Here is a 17,401-nt window from a genome sequence, read left to right as displayed (position 1 = left end):
ATCAGTTCAAAGTCCTTCCCTTCGGCGTGACAACAGCGCCCAGGGTTTTCACGAAGTGCCTAGCTACGGTGGCAGCACACTTACGGAGGCAGCATATACACGTCTACCCCTACCTAGACGACTGGCTCGTTCAAGCGAAGTCGGCCCAGCAATGTGCAAGCCATATGTCCCGCACCATTCACCTTCTTCACAGTCTGGGATTCTCACTAAATTACCCAAAGTCCCATCTCCAGCCCGCACACGTACAACAGTACCTGGGCGCGACTATAGACACTCTGGCGGCCTCAGCTCAGCCAAGTTTAGTGAGGATCAACAGCATACAACTGCTGATCTCCAAGTTCAAACCCAATCACTCGCTTCCAGCGCGAGTGTTTATGCAGTTGATAGGCATGATGGCCTCCTGCATCTTCATAGTCCCGCACGCGAGATTACATATGCGCCCACTTCAGGAGTGCCTAGCACGTCAGTGGAATCAGGCTCAAGGACAGTTGAAAGACCTAGTGTTGGTGAGCGGTCGGGCATACAACTCTCTGCATTGGTGGAATCCACAAAACCTTTGCAAGGGGCGACCGTTCCAAGAGCCTGTTCCACAAATAGTACTGACAGCGGACGCGTCTCTCCAGGGATGGGGAGCTCATGTACTACACTACACAGTGCAGGGACTATGGACGACACAACAGAAGAAGATGCACATCAACCTTCTGGAACTGATGGCAATCTTCCTGGCCATGAAGGCTTTCAAAGTACATCTGTGCAACAAGGTCGTGTTGATCCGGACGGACAACATGACCGCAATGTACTACATACAGAAACAGGGAGGGACACACTCTCCACAGTTGTCTCATCTGGCTCAGAGCATGTGGAAGTGGGCCATTCAGAGGAACATGTTCCTCATGGCGGAACACCTCCCCGGCAAGGACAACCAGATGGCGGATCTGCTCAGCAGACACAGCCACCAGATGCACGAGTGGGAGTTACACCCATCAGTACTCCAACCGTACTTCCAGCAGTGGGGTCACCCAGAGATAGACCTATTCGCGACAAGCGAAAACGCAAAATGCCAAAGCTTCGCCGCCAGATTCCCACATCCGCAGTCGCAGGGCAATGCGATATGGATGAACTGGTCCGGCAGATTTGCGTACGCTTTTCCCCCAGCACCGTTGATACCGCTGGTGGCTCGCAAACTCCGACAACACTCCCTGACACTCGTCCTAGTTGCTCCCACGTGGGCACGCCAGCCGTGGTACACCACCTTCCTCGAACTTTCCGTGGTACCGCATCAAAGGCTGCGGATCAAACCCGCGCATTTGACGCAGAACCATGGAGAGGTTCAGCACCCAGATCCGCAACAGCTGAACCTGGCGATCTGGCTCCTGAAGTCCTAGAGTTTGGCTATCTCAATCTGCCACCTGACTGCATGGACATCATCAAGGAGGCCAGGAGACCCACTACAAGAGCTTGCTATGCAGCCAAATGGAAAAGGTTCGTCATTTATTGCGGTAATAATGACATTAACCCGCTGGACGCATCCATCCACGACATCATATGTTACCTCTTACACCTATACCGATGCAATCTGGCGTACACCTCTATACGTGTCCATTTGACCGCAATATCAGCCTATCTGCAAACCAGGCAGCACCTCTCTCTATTCAGAGTGCCTGCCATCAAAGCATTCTTGGAAGGACTCAAACGAGTCATTCCACCTAGTCACCCACCGGCTCCAATGTGGAACCTCAACTTGGTCCTCACACGCCTGATGGGTCCACCCTTTGAACCTCTACACTCATGCGAGATTCAATTCCTTACCTGGAAAGTAGCCTTCCTGGTAGCGATCACTTCCCTAAGAAGAGTTAGTGAACTCCAGGCACTAACCGTTCAAGAGCCATTTATTCAGGTTCACGCCAACAGGGTCGTACTACGTACCAACCCCAAATTCATGCCCAAAGTAATATCGCAGTTCCACATGAACCAGACTATTGAACTGCCCGTTTTCTTCCAAAACCCACAAACTGTTGCAGAGCGGGCATTACATACACTAGATGTACGGAGGGCCCTCATGTACTACATCGACAGGACTAAACCCTTCAGGAAGACAAAACAACTATTCGTTGCCTTTGCCCCACACCACAAAGGTAACGCCATCTCCAAAGCAGGGATAGCCAGATGGATAGTTAAGTGTATTCAAATCTGTTATCAAAAGGCAAAACGCACATTAACTATTCCACCACGAGCCCACTCAACACGCAAGTTGGGGGCTTCCATGGCCTTCCTAGGAAATATTCCCCTGCATGATATATGCAGAGCAGCCACATGGTCCACTACACACACATTTACAAAACACTATTGCGTAGATGTGCAGTCAAAACAGCAGGCAGCTGTAGGACAGGCTGTTCTCAAAACACTTTTTCAGACCGCTGCAGCTGGCACGGGTAGCCGCCGCCAATAGAGGGCACTGCTATGTATTCTATGCACAGATATGAATTCAGCAGCCCACATGCCTCGAACTGAATATGCTACTTACCAGTATGCATCTGTTCTTGGCATGTAGGGCTGCTGACATTCATATCGCCCTCCCTCCTCCCCGGCGCCTGTCGCAGCTGCAGCTCTCAGAATTATTGCAAGCATGGTCATCACTTTCTGTATCTACTCCATCACTGCCACAATGGCGAAAAACAATCTGAGGATGGAGAGGATGCCCATGCGCACTGTAGTCCATGGGAGGAGTCACCTATCCAAGGATACTTCGAAGACTCTTCCAGGACAACAACGTGCAAACATCCGGACCCAACACTAGGCGGCGATCTATGCACAGATATGAATGTCAGCAGCCCTACATGCCAAGAACAGATGCATACTGGTAAGTAGCATATTCAATTTCTTTCTTTTGTGTGTGTGGTGCTAGGTGTGCCAAGAGCATGAACATTCGCTTTCTTAAATTTGTTTTTGTGCAAGTCAGAAAATATAGCTATGATTTCTTGTTGATAACTTTGATATCTCATTCAGCGTTGCAATTTTTGTGACTCTACATGCACCATAACATTGGTTGCTCTTTTGTTACTTTATATGCTCTTGTTTGGTATTTGTGCTTGTTAAGTTCCTTTATGTTGTTGTATTTATGCCTTTACCTCCTTTTCGCTTCTGCTCCTTTGTACAGTGCTCTGATACCCTCACGGGTCATGTTTGCGCTATATAAAACTTTTCAAATCAACAAATGATTGCACTAGTCATTTTTACATTTAAACATTTATTGCACACTTTTGAAAGCAGCTTGGAAAAAATGGGCAAAGAAGCGAGAAACTCATTGCCTCATTGCCAATTCTCTAATTGTGTCAATTTTTTATGATTATAGTTGTCTGCACCCACTGTACATCCAACTCCCTCTGAAAACTTTGGGGTCATTTAAAGGTTGGCGGATTCAGGCGTTCCCTAAATGACTCACATAGAAGTGGGCAAACCATGGAGTTTCCACCGGCAGGGCCTCAGTGGACTCCAGTCCAGTCGTGTAAACCATTGGCCTGGCAACCTGTCTGCCTCTGAGACATGGGGTCACAGTGACGGTCGCCCTGCCACTGGGTGTCCTTGCCTGGGGGTGCCATACAGCCCTGACCTGGGGAAACAACACAATGACCCTGGTGTGAAGAGAGAAACCTTCATGTGTATTGGGGCCATTGCATATTTGTTTTTCTGAAACTAACTCCTGCTTTTGAGAGTTTGTTTCAGGGAACGAAAAAGGATGGTGATTTGGGCCAAACAACCATGATGCTCACTCGTCGCACTCCTCTGCCTATAGGTCTGCTGCTGCACCAGTGGTTACACCGAAAGCCCAGAGATCCCCAACAGGCAGTTGGGGATCTCAATAGAAGGTGGCAAGCCATCCGCCTGGGGAGGGGAGGGGAGGCCAGGATCTCCACTGACTTGGTGAGCTGGCATGCTGACCACCAGGGGCTGTGTTTTTGGAGTAATCCAGTCCAGAAATTAGTTCTTTACACGTTAATTTTAATGGTGTGACTATTCTATATTGCATGAATGAAGGTGGCTTTTTTTACAGCCTCTTTACTTGGAGCACACTTAGGGGTTGATTGCGATGTCGGTTGGAAAACATTCCGACCGAATCGGTTTTGGAATGCCCTATGACTGAATCGGAATCGGGAAGTCTGACCGACCGATTACGATGGTTCCGAACACCGTTCGGTCGGACTCGCATTAACTTCAATGAGAGCCTGTGTTCTGACTGACTACACAGGCTCCCAATGAAGTAAGGGGTGCTTATGGAAAATTGTGCACCCTGTGGCAGGCACCCCATTGTCCCTGCCACACTGTGTATGCATGGAAAGGGTGGACCCAGGGTTACCCCCACAGGCCCCATTCGGAGACCCCCAGGTGAAGGGGAGCATGCTACAGGCCCCCAAATGCAGATTCCAACAGCCGATCTGTGTCAGAACAACGGATTCGGAAAGGCTTCCGAATCCGACATCCTAATCGCTCGGTCTGAAACGCAGTCCGTAGACCTCTCTGATTTTGCTTCGACCGACTCAGTTACTACAAATGCCATTCGGAACCGAGTCGGAAAGCCCAAACGGCTTCCAACCATCATAATCGGTCATTTGGAAAATTGTTTGAGTCGGTCTGAAAAGCGGGTTCTGAATGGGATTTGTACGAACCGAATGCCATTCGGAGCCTTTCCGAACAATATCGTAATCGGCCCCTTAGTTAGCTCCAAGGAATTTAATATTTGGCTACTTATTGGCTCAACTGCCTTTCTATGCTAGGTTTGCATATTATAAATAACCTGATGAATAAAAAATAATGTACAATCAATTTGTATTACTTTCTTCAAATGTACATTTGTTAGTCCAAATTCCCTTTAGCTGGTAAGCATATTCGTTTGGGCTGAGTTGCTATTAATATACCTCCTTTGTTTAGGAATGCACATGTCATTGCGGCTATATCACACCTGAACATGCATGGGTAATAGCTTATTTGAGTATGGCAGATGTTGTGCTTCCCAACGCGTCACTGAATATCACTTCCTTCAGTTTGGATACACCCACATTATTGATAAATTAGGATGGGGCTAAAACTGTTTTTTTTTCTCTCTAAAACTATTGTTTACCATTTTGTAATTTTGCAGCCGTTGGTCCAAATACGTTCCGTGCTTGTAATATGCTTTTGATGTGGAAAACTTCTGAACAATTTTTGCTTTTCTATGTACTATCGAGTAGCCCACTTTAAAAAAAGGATAAAAAATCTCTTCAAAACGTGTTTTGAAGTATTACATTTCACTAGGTGTCACCAAACTACACGTGCATTGAAAAAGATTATTTGAAAGTTGCCGAATCTTTCTCAAAGCGTTCTACATCTATAGGCAATTTTATATAGGGCAGTTGCAACTCCAGTTCTTAATTTGTGGTGATGATTGGAGGCGGTGGGCACTGGCAATCATTTTGGGTACCAATATATTCTTTACATCATCAGACTTGAGAGATAAAAGTGTTTTGTGCCTTTTTATTTTATAAATACTCCCTGTCATCTAATGCATTTATGCCTTATTGTCTATTGTATCTAAGGTTCTAGCGTTTATGTCATATACTAAGTTACTAGTTTATAAACACTGTTATACCTATTCTCTTGATCTTCACCCCTCCCTTTAGCTCCCTGTTGGTACCTGCTTTCCACTTTCCGCACTTGCCAAATGGTTTGCTCCTTGAAAATGTTGGATAAATATATAATCTTTTATTAATATATTTATATTAATAAATATATAAGCTTAGTTGGTGATGACAGTTACTGACATAAACTTACCAGAGAATTTCCCAGCTCTTATGAGCCTCTTTACTTCAGAGTGATGAAAGAGAACCTGTAAGAGTGAGATAAACAGAGAGGAAATGTAGGGTGGTGGAAGAAAGAAACATGAGATGGAATCAAAACTAGGCATGCTTGGTATTCCGCAACCCTGGCATTCGGCAGTGCCGGCGGCAGGTGCCTGTGCAACCATAGGTAAAGCGACATTGCATCTTCTACTGGGAATTCATCTCAGTTTTCCCCCCATTACCTTTCAAATACTTGACTCAAATTCCCCAAAAGTCAGATAGCCTCCCACATACGTTCAAATAGGTGGCTGAAATCAGTTTGTAGCACTTTTTGAAACAGAGGCTTTTGCCTAGAATGCATAGTAGGCCATGTAGCACTCTTAATAATGATAAACAATTATGCAGGCAGGTTTTGAAATGGTACCCTAATTTATCTTTGTTTTGTGGGCGTCCATATCCTAATTTTCATTTGTTTTTGTAATTCATTGAGCCATCGTTTTGGAAGTCCTCCTTATTCAGGGTCCCTAAAAGAAACAAGAGGGCCTCGTCTGTAGTAGTGGGGTTAACCTGCACTGCCTCACCCTAGCCTGATTTAGGAAGCAGGGCAGAAAATGTTGTAGGGCAGTGCTTCCCAAATGTTTTAGAACCACAACCTACTTTTTAGAGCGGAAAACGTTTGTGACCCACCTCGCTTTAATGGACTTGAGGTGGGGGACTTTTTAATGTAACTAAAGCCTCGTGTAATAACGCACTGTCATTTACAGATAGCACATTTCCCATTGAAATGGGCACTACATTTGCACAGACATACAGTTTTACTGATAACATTATCTAGCACACAAATGATAATGGGTGTAAAGTGGGTTTCATTGCATATTTATCATTTGAACATCACCAACTAAAAGTGTCTTGATTTGTTTGTGACCCTATTAAAATCTTGTTTCCATCACACTCCAGAAATACAAAAATGTTATGCTTCATTTGAACTTTGCTAACTGCTGAGTGAGTACAGTTCATTTATAGGTATTTACATCATTTAATCTGTCACAAAAAGACATTGTACAACTTTTCTTTTATATCACACTACCCCAACAAGACTGCCGCATAATTCACTTTCCTTTTCTTTCTCTGGCTTCAAAGTGAGAGGAGTTATTAAACATCAATCCCCATGTTTAAAAATAAGCAGACATTTGGCAGAAGACATAGCTTTACATTTGACCTCTGTCTTTGAAGCACAGCAAATTTGACAAGCTAAGTACAGAATTTCAAGTCATCTTTGTTTACTGCTTGGATTTCTGCGACCCACCGAAAACCGGCTCACGGTCCACCAGTGGGTCGTGACCCATAGTTACTGTTTCAGGCTGTCCTTGATATCACTGAAGCATCCTTCGTTGGGGGCTTACCCCAGCAGGATGGCTGAGGCTTTCATAAATGCAACATGAACCTTTCAAGCCTCTGTTGGAAGGGCTCTATGATGGTGACAGATCGGATGAGCAACACCTTTGACCATCTTTCAGTCCTTAATTTGTAAAAACATAAGCGCAAGCGCCCAAAGTTTTTTCTGGAGTTCACTACAGTGACAGCAGTGCATGCATGGTAGTTTTAAAAATATATATTAAATCACCATTGAGGAATTCTGTAAAAATGAAAATAGACACACAACGCCACCATATGATGGATAAATACGTTGTGGCATTTAGAAAAAGATGCTGGCAAACACCGGTATAAATAAAGCACTGACCATCTTCCACTACTTATGAGACCTGGGAGTGGAGAGACTGGCCCTCAGCTCTGCTCTGGGACTCTGCAGTCAGGCTGAACTAAGAAATATAATGTAAACTGAGCCCCATAGAAAGTGCTGCATGGGATGCCGTGATGTGCTGATGGACAAAAAGCCATTTTCATATTTTATTTTTTCATATTTCTTTTTGCTAGTATGTATTAATAGCAATGCTATTAAAATAAAACTCTATATACAACAATATGTTCATGCCATTAATCTGAGAAGCTCTCTTTGCATTCATGCATCGCTCAACCTCGAAATGGATAAAAGCACCACACATGTGATGCAGACTCCATGTCTTGGTGGCCACTGGTCCCCTTACGTGCTACTCACAAAAACAAAAAACTTTGCCTTCGCATTCATGCATCTAGGAAGATAAAGAGTTTTGAGATGCAAAGAAAATAAATCACATCCATTTTATCTCACAGCTATCCATTTGAACATGGTACAGCTACAAACAGTATCCTGCTTCTTAAAGTAACACTCAATTTCAAGAAATGGAAGTCTGAATATCACCTTTTAGTTTCTAAATAACCCTTAATACAGTATTTTAAATTGATTGACGCATGAAGAGACAGAGCAGGTGGGCAATATGTAGATAGAGCTCTAGGAAGAGACAAAAGAAGGACCGTACAAGAAATAAAAGATGACTGAAAATGACCTTAGTGCAGTGGTCTTCAAACATTTTAATGCCCCCCCCCCCCCCGCCCCAGTGGGGGGAAAAAAATTATCGGGGGCCCCCCTCAGAATTTTTCAAAATTATTTTGGTAAATTGGAAATGTTTATATATGTCTATACATATTTAAACAGTTACTTTCTGTTACCGTTTTAAAAATGCAATCAAATACATGATTGCCGAGCATACTATTCTGGCCAGGCAGGCCTTACTAACATCTACAAGTATCCACAGTGTGACTATAAGGAGTGAGGGTAGGGGGGTTGAAGAATATTTGGAGTCCCTTCCCTTTCGACACCTTCTCTCAGTTAGGATATAAATGACAAAACATGTTTATGATGGCCCATTACTGGGTGGCTTAATGACGCCCCCCCCCCCCCTGCTTAAAACAAAGCACTGTTATCAGCACAATGCTTCTTTTGTCCAGAGCCTGGCACACCCCCCCCCCAGGATCATGTGAGGCCCCCCTAGGAAGGCCCACCCCCCAGTTTGAAGACGACTGCCTTAGTGCATAAGCAGTCAAACGATTGAAGAGAAACATTACATCTTAAAAAAGCTCAGAGGCCACCGGTCTAAAGCAAAACAGAAGTTGACTAACTTGACTACCAGGACTCAGTAAAATAGAGTCAGTAATATTCCTGTTAATGTGTTCCTTGAAGAACATGTAATAATACGTTGTAGAACACTCTCTCTGACAACACCACGGATCAACACTTGTACTGATTCTTCCCAGCTCTGTTGCAGCTCTGACAGACAGCACTATCCAGTAAGAACTGTCTATTTACAATATCACCTGTTTCAAATGTACATTATCAACTACTCACCCTGTAACACGTTTGTGCCAACCATACATGGAACAATCACTTACTTATTTTCAAAGTTTTAATACCGGCAGACAGCAGTCACCCACTGGAACTCACATGCTTCTTCTCCTTTTGAATAAGCAAGGGGCATCTAAACGTAAGCAAAACACACAATGCAATAAAACAATATTCTGCTGATATCCTGCAGCCTACTGATTTAGAAATACCGGGAATTCTGCCATTTTGATTCCAGAAGAGTGGCGTCCATGGCTGTCTTGTGTTTTCTCTCTCATCCGGATAGAATATTAGCCCTCTAGTTCTATATTAGACAATTGCAAGCATTTCCAACCGACTCCCGAAACACGCTAGACCCATAAAGTTCTAATAAAGAACTTTGCTGCGATTTGCTTTTGCCCCGGGCTGATAAAGAGTTCAGCTTGGCCAAGGTAACCATTATCTTATTTGGCAAATCTGGGTCATCCTGCTCAAAGCCCCCTCATTCTCAAAGAGTTTATGGATTCTGACACCGACTAACCCTATTCAATTTCCACTTGTGGCAAAAGGACACACTGTCAAGTTAATTTGTTTCAGATACATTGGTGACTAAATATATATTTTACTGGTATTAATAGTAGAAGTTCAGGATTTACCTACATTTTATAAAAGTACCCAAGAAAAAAACCTTACTCATCAAAACAAACAGCCTTGTTGCTATGTTCCTCTCGTCTACCTCCACGGTGCTCCTTTATGTCTATTATTTGTCTCTCTTCTTGACTTTTTCAGTTAAACTTTCAGATCTTTACTGTCTCTCACACTCTGTTAGACCCATACGCTTCCTTCGCTCCACTTCGTTCATGAAAACTGTATTGTCCTATTGCTATCTCCACTCTTGCGTTCTGTCCATTGTCTCTCTGCTCCTCATCCTATGTAAATGTAAATTTATACTTGTATAGCGCACTACTCACCCGCAAGGGTCTCAAGGCGCTTGTACGAATACTGCTGTGGAACCCATCCTGGCTTTCCCTGTGAGGCGTCCACTCCTGGGCACCCCCAAGGTGGAGGCCAGGCATCCTTAGCGTTGTGGGGGCCGTTGTGGAGATTAAGCAAGCTATTGCCCAGAGTCGCAGAGTGGGACTCCATGATTGGAATAGGCACCGAGGCAAGAATTATCAGGTCCGTGGAATTTTTTAGCCCAAGACCCGCCGAGGCGGGGAATTGAACCCTGGTCCCGGGCTAGACCTCTGCATCAGGGTCTGCCACTCTAATCATTGAGCCACACTTCTCCACCCTATCGCGTTTTGTCAAATGCCAGCCCCTCTCCACACTCTCTGGGGCATTCTTTGTCCCCTCAGTCCTCTTTCTCCATCTTTTTCTCTCCACGTCTCTTTCTGATCCCCGCCTCCTTCCTCCTCCTCACCTGTGCAGGTAATGGTAAAGAGATATTTATGAAAGGAATCCTAGCTGTTGCTGAGACAACAGATTCTAACCGAGAAACTGGAGTCAAATATGACAAAACATTCTGTGTAAATAGCAAAGTGTTTGACTGGTTACAAAAGTGAATAAATACATAGATATATGAAAACTTGCTTGGGAAGTTTCTGTGTGTGTATTTGTTGAGCTTATATTTACATTCATTAAGTTTCTTTGTGTGTTTTGCTTGTGTAATTTTGAGGGGGAGAGAGACAGAAAGAGACAGAAAGAGACAGAGAGACAGAGAGAGAGAGTGTTCTTTTACATTTGTAGAGCGTAGGTGTCTTGGGAACTGTGTATGCTGTGGTCTGCCTATGGGACAACATATGATGTATGGTAAGCTTTGTGTGTGGGGAGAACGTTTGTGGCATCCGTGTGTGTACAGGCTGCGTGCCTAGGAGTGTGTGTTTGTGTGTGGTGTGAGAATATCTGTGACAGGAAGTCAATTTGACAGACAGCTTGCGTGTGATAGAAGTCTGTATAGTGGAGTCTATGTATAGTGGAGTCTGTGTCTTGTGGGATGTGCTTTAATGTATGTTAGAAGTCTTTGTGTGAATGTATGTGCCGGAGGGTTTGGGAGTGAAGTATTACTCTGTGTATATGTGGGGATGCCTCCGTATGGCACAGATAGAGTGTTTGTGACAGAGTCTGTAAATGTGATAAGATGGTGTTTGGTATCTGAGCAGTCTTTGAAAGAGACATGTGCAGTGGGTCTGTGTATGGTCGTCAGTATTGGGATCTCTATGTCATGGATCAATGTGTGAGAGGGTTTGTGTGTGCTTGGTATACCACATATGTGGTGGGATATACATCCATGGAGGCTATCTTTGAATGTCGAAATCTATGAGTGCACGTGCTTGGTTGAAAATGTGCATACGTGGAAGGTGAGGTTGTGCATGATGGTCAATTTTCCAAATGTTAATTGATAGTCATTGCTAACACTGTGTCATAGGCCATTGTTTAAAAACCCACCTAAGATGGTCTTCATTTCACATCTTGCTTGTCGCGGCCATTTTTTGCTAGTCCTGCCTAATGTAGCCCATTGTTGATCATTCTGTCTGATATGATTTACTTTCCAAAGCCTGTCTGAAACGACCAGGATTTCAAACCGTGCCTCACATAGGCATTATTTCAGTGCCAGCTTCATGTGGTCATTTCATTGGGTCTTTGTTTCCCATCCTGCCTAATATGGATATTGTAGCTCACCATGTCTCATATGGTTGTTGTCTCAAATCCTGTATTATATAGTCATTCTTTGAAAGGCTACATTATATGATAATAATGCCACAGCCTGTAAATAGTACTGGCTAAACCTGCCTTACATTTGCATTGTATTTTTTTTTTAGTTCTGTCTGATATAGACATTATTTCTAATTCTTTCTGGTAGTGTCTTCGCATCTCATCTTGCCTGGCTTGGTTATTATTTCTAATCCTGTCTGGTAAAATCATTATTTCAAATCTCGTCTGTATTTCTTTATTTAATCCTTCTTGTTAATCATTATTTCAAATTCTGCCAGAATCAATTGAGATATTATATGTGCTTTAATTTTACCATAGCACAAAACGACAGTTGAACATGCAAGGGGCAAGCGTCCTTCATGTGGTATGTGGCGGACAGAGCAAGAACGTGAGGTGGCATGTTGGCCCTGCAGGCGTGCTACATGTTACAGAGGAAAAACAGGTAGCAAATTTTACTAGCACCATCTCTGCTGGTCTTATTACAAATATGTACGCCCTCTACCCAAACTCAAGAGGAACATTACAATTGTAGTACAAAGTATCCTGTTCACATTAAAGAACACAACAACGTCATTCAACAGTATAAAAATTGTATTTTGGAATTGAAAATATTTTTATAAATCTTAATAACCACCAACAAAAATAGGGAATCTTAACCATTTCATACTTCGAACACTCATGCACCACCCTGCGATAAACATTTACAACACATTAAGGGCCATATGCGCACATTTTTGGAATAGCGATTACCTAATTGTGATTGTCTGCAAATCGCAATTAGGAAATTGCTATTCCTAATAACATAACCTTTTGTATTTGTAAAGCGTACATTCACCTGTAGGTATCTTGGCGCTGAATAACAGATGTTTATTGTTTACCTAACTCAATGGTACTCATTTTATCAACCTCAGATGGACGAAAAGCTGAGTGACCCGCCTGCATTTGAACCTGTGACTATGAGGTCGAACACAGGCTCCTGCAGAGGACGAATTAGTCCACGGAGCCAATAGACCCAGCAATGTACGAAACACTTTGAGTTTTATTTAGCGGTTCCTAGTGGGTAGCAAATCGACCTACCTCATGACTATTAAGGAGGTAGGTCACTGTTTGTGACCCATTAGGAATTGCAACCATCACACGGATAGTGGTTGCTTTTTAATAATAATAATAGTTTTCTAAATACAGCCTGTTTTCCTTAAAGCAAAATGGGATGCATTTAAAAAGAATAAAAAATATCATTTAAGTTAAATTTTTTAAGAGCCTCTGGACCCACTGCCTGCTCTTAAAAATATATTCTTATCAGCATTCATAGAAGTGAAGGAGTTCTATGGGGACTCCTACCCATTTCTGAATGGTTACTACCTCCTCTGAGGTGTTGGTAAAAAATGAATGTTTTGCAACCGTAATTTGGTCACAAAACATTCATACATACCACTGGGAATCGCTATTAGGAAGGGGCACCCTTAACAAGCCCCTTCCAAATCCAGATTCGCAAACCCAAATTGCGATTCAGTAACAGGTTACTGAATCGCAATGTGGCTTATGTACATTTAAAAACCTTATTTGCAGTCGCAAACAGTCCGGTTCTCCAAATCGAGCAATTTGCAATCTCAAGAACCGTTTTATACATATGGCCCCAACTTACAAAGCTCAAACATTATTTTAAAACTTCAGTGAAATATACTCAATTCTAACACAAACTACTGTGGCAATTTCAACTTGTAGGGACACAAATAGGTGTGCACTGTTAAAATTAACATATAGACAGCAAGAAAAATGGTGTTAAAATAAATAAACTACATCTAGCTACACAATCAACATTTCAATCGGAAACAGAACATAAATTTTATCTGGACATAGCCTTCACTCAAAATACAGAAGTAAATTCGATGTGGTAGCTAAAACCCTCAGAATGGACAAAATAGTTGTAAAGTTTTCATTTATGTGGGAAAATCAACGTACATTTTCCAGTTACATCAAATCAACCAGCCCTCAGGTGAGTACTGAAAGCCTTAAATTCATTGCAAAAAGAAGTAAAAAATAAGTAGTTCTCAAATTTATTATCAGTGATTACCACTTTCAAAAACGTTACAGTACATGATTATTTAGTCTAATACCTTCATACTAGGTCAATAATTACAAATCTAGAATTCTTTTTTTTAGCATTAAGGCTATAACTAGTATTCATGAAAACTATTGAATTGTAAAGTTTAATAGGTGTGTAATTTCTGCCAGCCTTTTGCCTTTGTCAATGCTTGTTTCCAGGCTCTGTTAGAAATGAGGTTCAGTCAGTATCTCAGAGGCTGGTTCTCACTTATTTTAAAGTTCCCCTTTCTCCTCCCTGTTGTGAATTGTCGATAAAAAGTCGCAGTACATTATAACACAACTGTCCTGCCTAAATGTACCAGAATTCCTCAAAACAGATACACATAGAACTGCATGGGATACATTTTCTCGGTTTGGTATGATCCAGCGGCGTCCGGCACTGATCGGAGGCAAGGGGCAGGTTGGGAGGCGGACGTGGGCGTTAGGGGGGCAGGGGTGGGGGACACACGGGGAAGCAGTAATAAAAAAACGAAAATAAAAATGTACCTTCTCGTTACTTCCTCGCCGCCGTAGTCCTCCCTCGCTTGGCCTTACCGGAAGAACACCCAGGTGACCAGTCTCAGCCAATCACCACGCTGCCTTAGCAGCATTGTGATTAGTCTGAGCGCCGTGTTTCTGCGCTCAGACGCTGACTGGGGGCCTGGGCATGTTCTCCAGTAGGCTTTAATACAGCCTGCACGGAGAACATGTGAAGTGTGCAAGACTGTTTTGGGTGGACCGAGAGGGCTGGCCAAGCACTCGCTGCGCACTTTAGAAGGGTGCTACCACGCCTCCCCAGCCCCTGCTCCCTAACGCAAAGTGGGCGGAAGTAGGAAAAATAAAATGATAATAACACGAGTTATTATCATTTTATTTTCCCTTTGTGTCACTGCAAAAAAGCAGTGGGGCGATGCTCCTCCGCTTTAGCGGAGGAGCCACCACTGGTATAATCACTCATGTATAGGATGTGCCAGGAGCTACCAAACTATTTTCTTTAAACAGGAGCCATGTAAGAGTATTTTGATGGGGTCATCTACACCATTTTCTGGGTTAAGAGGACAATGTTGACCTTGTGAGGAATTATACGATACAGACTACTCTGTAATGATGACTAGATCTTTTAGTACTATGTTCTATCACAGATCATTTCAAAGCATTTTGGGGACTGAAATAGCTTGTACGTGGAGCTTTTTCACATGTATGGATGAGTTTTTGGGTAACAAGACAACAGTGTGTTGAATCATACAAGGTGTTTTTTAAGATATACGGGCCTCTTTGCCCTAAGGAACGTTTGTTTTTGCATGGTGTTCTTTGAGCTTGCCTGGGTATGTATATCTGATCTTGGTTATGGTCTTAGAGGGCATTTCTTTGGAGCATATGGACTGGTCTGAGCAGATGTGAGTTTTATTAAATATTTATTGTGATTATATGCTTTCATCTAACATAGCATTTTCTCCTTCTGTCCCTCTCGAAGGCTTGCATCTATGCCACGATTCTCCCTGAAGAAGCGCCTTAGCCAGCTTCCTCGCCATGCCCTTCGTTTGAAATCTTGGCAGGTGCTGAAACCCCTGGCATTTGCTGGTCTGAGGCCTACAAGCAAGGTATGATCATGCGGACAGTGGTAGGGACTCTGGTCGGGAGAGGAACAGGGAATGTTTCACCTATTACATGTATGAAGATATGAGTGTTGACCCAAACCTCCTCTTAATTAGACCAGAAGATGGGCCAGCTATCTGGATTTCCAGGAGGCATGGCTGACCCGGACCATGCCATATCAAAAACTGAATCATAGCCTGGAAGCACTGAAATGTAGAAAAAGCTATTGTCAAACTTTGAATTAACTGTAGTTATGGCACTGTATATCATTTCACAGTGGGATGAGTTATATTTGGTATCAATAGTTGGGCAAACAAAGCTTGTTTACGGTGAAGGGATATGCAACATTTGATGCCACTCGTAAGATGATCTACATTTGGTGTTGGTGGTGAGATTAGCTCCACTTGATGGCAGTGGTGGAATGAGTGTATGCAAAGAAGGTACAAAGTTCCTCAGAAGCAAGAGACAAGGGGAGGAGATACTATAAGGTGAGGGTGGTCAAAGGTAATCCCACACCTATTCAAAGATAAGAACAAAGAGGGGGGAAAAGGGGGGATCCCCTTTGCGGAACTAGGGCTCTCACACACCCAGCAAGCTGGGTGTCATGCTTCATCATATGAGCTTGCCCCTCGTCAGGTCAGCGCTGCAATACCTGACGGGCTCCCAAGTCGGGGCTCTTTAGTGGGGATCTTTTGTTCCTGCCGGTGGGTGCAGTGGGGGTGAGGTGCCTAGTGTGTGTAGATGTAAATGAAAGTGGATTAAAACAGGTCAGTTAATCCTAACCATTATTTTATTCATAAGGTAAACCGCCTGATTAAAAATATATAGAGAGTGGCAGTGCACTAGATGCAATGTGTCTAGTCGTGTAGCCCTACTCTCAGGATCAGTGGTGGAATGAGTTGCATTTAATGTCAGTAAATGTATAAGCTACATTTGATTTCAACAGGGCAATGAGTTACATTTACTATCAGTGGCCGAGTGACCTACAACTGGTGTTACCAGTGGATCGAACTATGCTTTGTGTTGGTGGTGAGGTAGGTTTTGTGTATCAGAGACAGGGTAAGCTACATTTCAATTGATCTTGGCTTGCTCTACTTCTGATCTCAGTTTTGTGATAGACTGCATTTTATGTCAGCACTGGGATAAGCAAAATCTGGTGCCAAGGATGAAATGTCCTATACCTGGTGTCACCGTGTGGATGAGCTACATTTACTGTCAGTGGAGGGAGAGTGATATGAGTGAGCTCTGGTGGGAGTGGTAAGGTGGACTGGATTCACTGCAGGGTTGGCAGGAGATGCTGTTGCTGTCAGGGGCGAAATGTGATGCATTTGGTGTCTGCAGGATCATCTGAATTTGATGTATGCAGTTGGATGAAGTGCATTGGACGCAAACAGTTGAATTAACTTCACTTGATTCATTTGCACCAATAGAACAAGGTAGATTTAGCGTTAATGGCATGAAGAGCTAGGTTTCCTACTGGGTGCGTGATGGTCTGTGTGAACGACAGTATTAACAAGTGGAACTCACATCCATGATCCAAATCCCTTCCCACAGGCAGTGTATAGCAGAGCGCCCACTCGCATCCTCTCCCGCCTCTGGGGGCTCCTAAACACCCTGAACCTCCCGCTCTGGCTGCGTCGGCCATTGCTTGCAGTGTACGTCTGGGCTTTCTCTGTGAACATGCAGGAGGCTGCTGTGGAGGACCTGGAGAAGTACCGCAACCTGGGCGAGCTCTTCCGGCGCCAACTCAAGCCCTCCGTGAGGCCTATCGACTCCCACAGCCTGGTATGTGGCCAATCTTTCTTGTAGCTGGGTTTGCGCAGGCGCCGGGGATGGAGGCCGTCTATGCTGTGGTGAGCATGCAGGACTGTCCTGCTAGCTTATTCTTTACCACTCGTTTCTGCATGGTCCTGGGTAAGTGTTCGTTAGATTCCTG

General features: G+C 43.7%; 1 protein-coding gene across 6 annotated transcripts in view; it reads left to right on the top strand.

The window, feature by feature from the left end:
• Positions 1-17,401, top strand: part of LOC146811339 (phosphatidylserine decarboxylase proenzyme, mitochondrial-like) — a 105,757-nt gene that overhangs the window by 34,907 nt on the left and 53,449 nt on the right. For all 6 annotated transcript variants that reach the window (XM_085618437.1, XM_085618435.1, XM_085618436.1 and 3 more), the window contains exons 3-4: positions 15,344-15,470; positions 17,020-17,250. In XM_085618437.1, coding sequence (XP_085474563.1) covers positions 15,344-15,470; positions 17,020-17,250 — 358 coding nt within the window. The remainder of the gene's footprint in view (positions 1-15,343; positions 15,471-17,019; positions 17,251-17,401) is intronic.

This window comes from Triturus cristatus, chromosome 7, assembly GCF_964204655.1.
Source record: "Triturus cristatus chromosome 7, aTriCri1.1, whole genome shotgun sequence".
In the NCBI taxonomy this organism is placed as follows: domain Eukaryota; kingdom Metazoa; phylum Chordata; class Amphibia; order Caudata; family Salamandridae; genus Triturus; species Triturus cristatus.
The sequence above is the reverse complement of the archived record's forward strand: the minus strand, read 5'-3'. Positions and strand labels throughout refer to the sequence as shown.